Below are 2,214 nucleotides of genomic sequence, written 5' to 3' on the forward strand. Positions count from 1 at the left end.
GTTCTCAGAGTGGGCAGCACCGATTGTTCCAGTGGTTAAACCAGATGGTTCCATATGGATTTGTGGAGACTACAAGCTTACGGTCAACAGAGTCTCTAGTTTAGACCAATACCCTATTCCCAGAATAGAGGACATGTTTGCTAACCTAGCAAAATTAAATATGAGCCATGCATATCAGCAAATCATTTTAGAGAAAGGGTTATACACCTACTCCAGACTCCCATTTGGAGTTTCATCAAGCCCCGCCATCTTTCAGAGGACAATGGAGGGGATCCATCAGGGGGTTCCAAATGTCATGGTATATCTGGATGATATACTGGTTAGTGGGCCGACTGAGGAAGAGCACCTACGAGTGCAGTGACCTTGAGGGCTTATGGGTACTCTGTTGTCTTTAAAGCTGGCAAAGAGCATTGTAACGCAGATGCACTAAGTAGACTTCCTGAGAATTAAACCCACCAGAAGAGGATCAAGAGAGAGAACTTTTGTTAGATGACAGTGATGCACCTCTGGTGACAGCAGAACAAGTGAGAAAGTGGACTGACAGGGACACAGTGCTTTCCAGAGTCCATGAGTATGTTCTAAGGGGTTGGGCAAGAAAAGTGAATGAATCTGCTTTTAGTCCCTATATTAAACATCAAGAAGAACTGAGTATTCAGAGTGGTTGTGTGTTGTAGGGTGCCAGAGTGGTTATTCCACCACAGGGGAGCGCTGTAGTGTTGCAGCAGCTGCATCAGTCTCATCCAGGGATCACAAGAATGAAAGAGTTAGCACAAAGCTATATCTGGTGGCCCAACCTAGACACAGACATTGAGAACATCGTGAAGTCATGTGTAATATGTCAAGAAAACAAAAACCTACCTCCAGTGGCCCCTTTGCATCCATGGGAATGGCCAGAAATTCCATGGAGGAGACTTCACATTGACTACGCAGGACCATGGATGGGTAAGATGTTCCTCATAGTCATAGATGTGCATTAAAAGTGGTTGGAGGCCTACCAACTAAACAGATCTACATCAGCCATTACCATCGAGTTTTAAGACACAGCTTCAGTCAACATGGCATTCCAGAGATAGTGGTCTCAGATAATGGTACATGTTTTACCAGTGCTGAATTTGTAGATTTCATGAAGAGAAATGGCATTATGCACGTACAGTAACTACGGCACAGTACCACGCATCATCTAATGGTCTAGCAGAAAAGCACAGGGAGTAGCATTGAGACCAAAGTAGCTAGAGCACTTTTTATCTACAGAATTACACCTCAGTTCATGACTAGAAAATCCCCTGCAGAGCTACTACACGGGAGGAAGTTGAGATCTATGCTGGACCTCATTCACCCAGATTTTGGAACAGCTGCAACAGAAACTGTACCATGACCACAAGGCCAGGGAGAGAAAGGTTCACACAGGAGATCCAGTGTATACTCGCAGCTTTGCATCAGGACCCATATGGATTCTGGGAACTGTGGAGAAAAGAACAGGTCAAGAGTCCTACACCATCTCCTTGGGAAATGGAAAGCTGGTAAGAAGACACATTGATCAGATGAGACGCAGATATTCAGCAATGCCTGCTAGTACACCGGAGGGGGAAGAGGCCTTACCTGGTGAAGTCAGTACTCCAGAGGCAGTTGGAGAAACTTCTACCAGCCTACCTGAAAAAGAAAGTGTGAAGACTAACACTGAGCAGAGTGGGGAAGGGTTGTCGGGTTCTTCTAAAGGAGCTAAACATAGCAAACTAAGAAGATCGCAAAGAACCAGAAGACCTCCACAATATTTAATGGATTACAATTAGTTCAGTAGTGAGTTCCCCAAGAATGCATCCTGGAACTCACTGGGATGGAGGTGGTCTACCCGATGTCCCTAGCATAGTTATTGTTAGCGTAGTGCTTGTTAGCATTGTTTTTCTTAGCATAGTTCTTCTTAGCATAAAAAAGAGAGAAGCAGTGGACTGATAATAAAGATGAGTTTTATCAGGAGGAAGGGGATGTAGTAATCCTGGCAGTAATTCTCTAGTTGTCCAGTAGAGGGAGACTATGAACCCATAGATACTTACCATGTGATCTAGAGCAAGTGTGTAAGTTACTGTGATGCTGAAACCTGTTAATAACTTCATCCTCAAGAACTTTAGCAGCTTCTCCACCTTTAACATGATTAATACTTGTGTGTAAAATCTATGACAGCATATTTTATAGAGAGACAGACAGACTACGCTACAC

General features: G+C 43.9%; 1 protein-coding gene across 1 annotated transcript; it reads left to right on the forward strand.

Annotated features, from left to right (window-relative positions):
• The first annotated feature begins 373 nt into the window (after positions 1-373).
• On the forward strand, positions 374-1,375 carry LOC134310704 (uncharacterized protein K02A2.6-like). Its single transcript, XM_062992331.1, is given in 3 exon segments — positions 374-377; positions 640-1,029; positions 1,032-1,375. Coding segments are annotated over 3 exon segments (738 nt in total).
• Positions 1,376-2,214: the final 839 nt, after the last annotated feature.

Source organism: Trichomycterus rosablanca, chromosome 3, assembly GCF_030014385.1.
Source record: "Trichomycterus rosablanca isolate fTriRos1 chromosome 3, fTriRos1.hap1, whole genome shotgun sequence".
NCBI classification, from domain to species: Eukaryota; Metazoa; Chordata; class Actinopteri; order Siluriformes; family Trichomycteridae; genus Trichomycterus; species Trichomycterus rosablanca.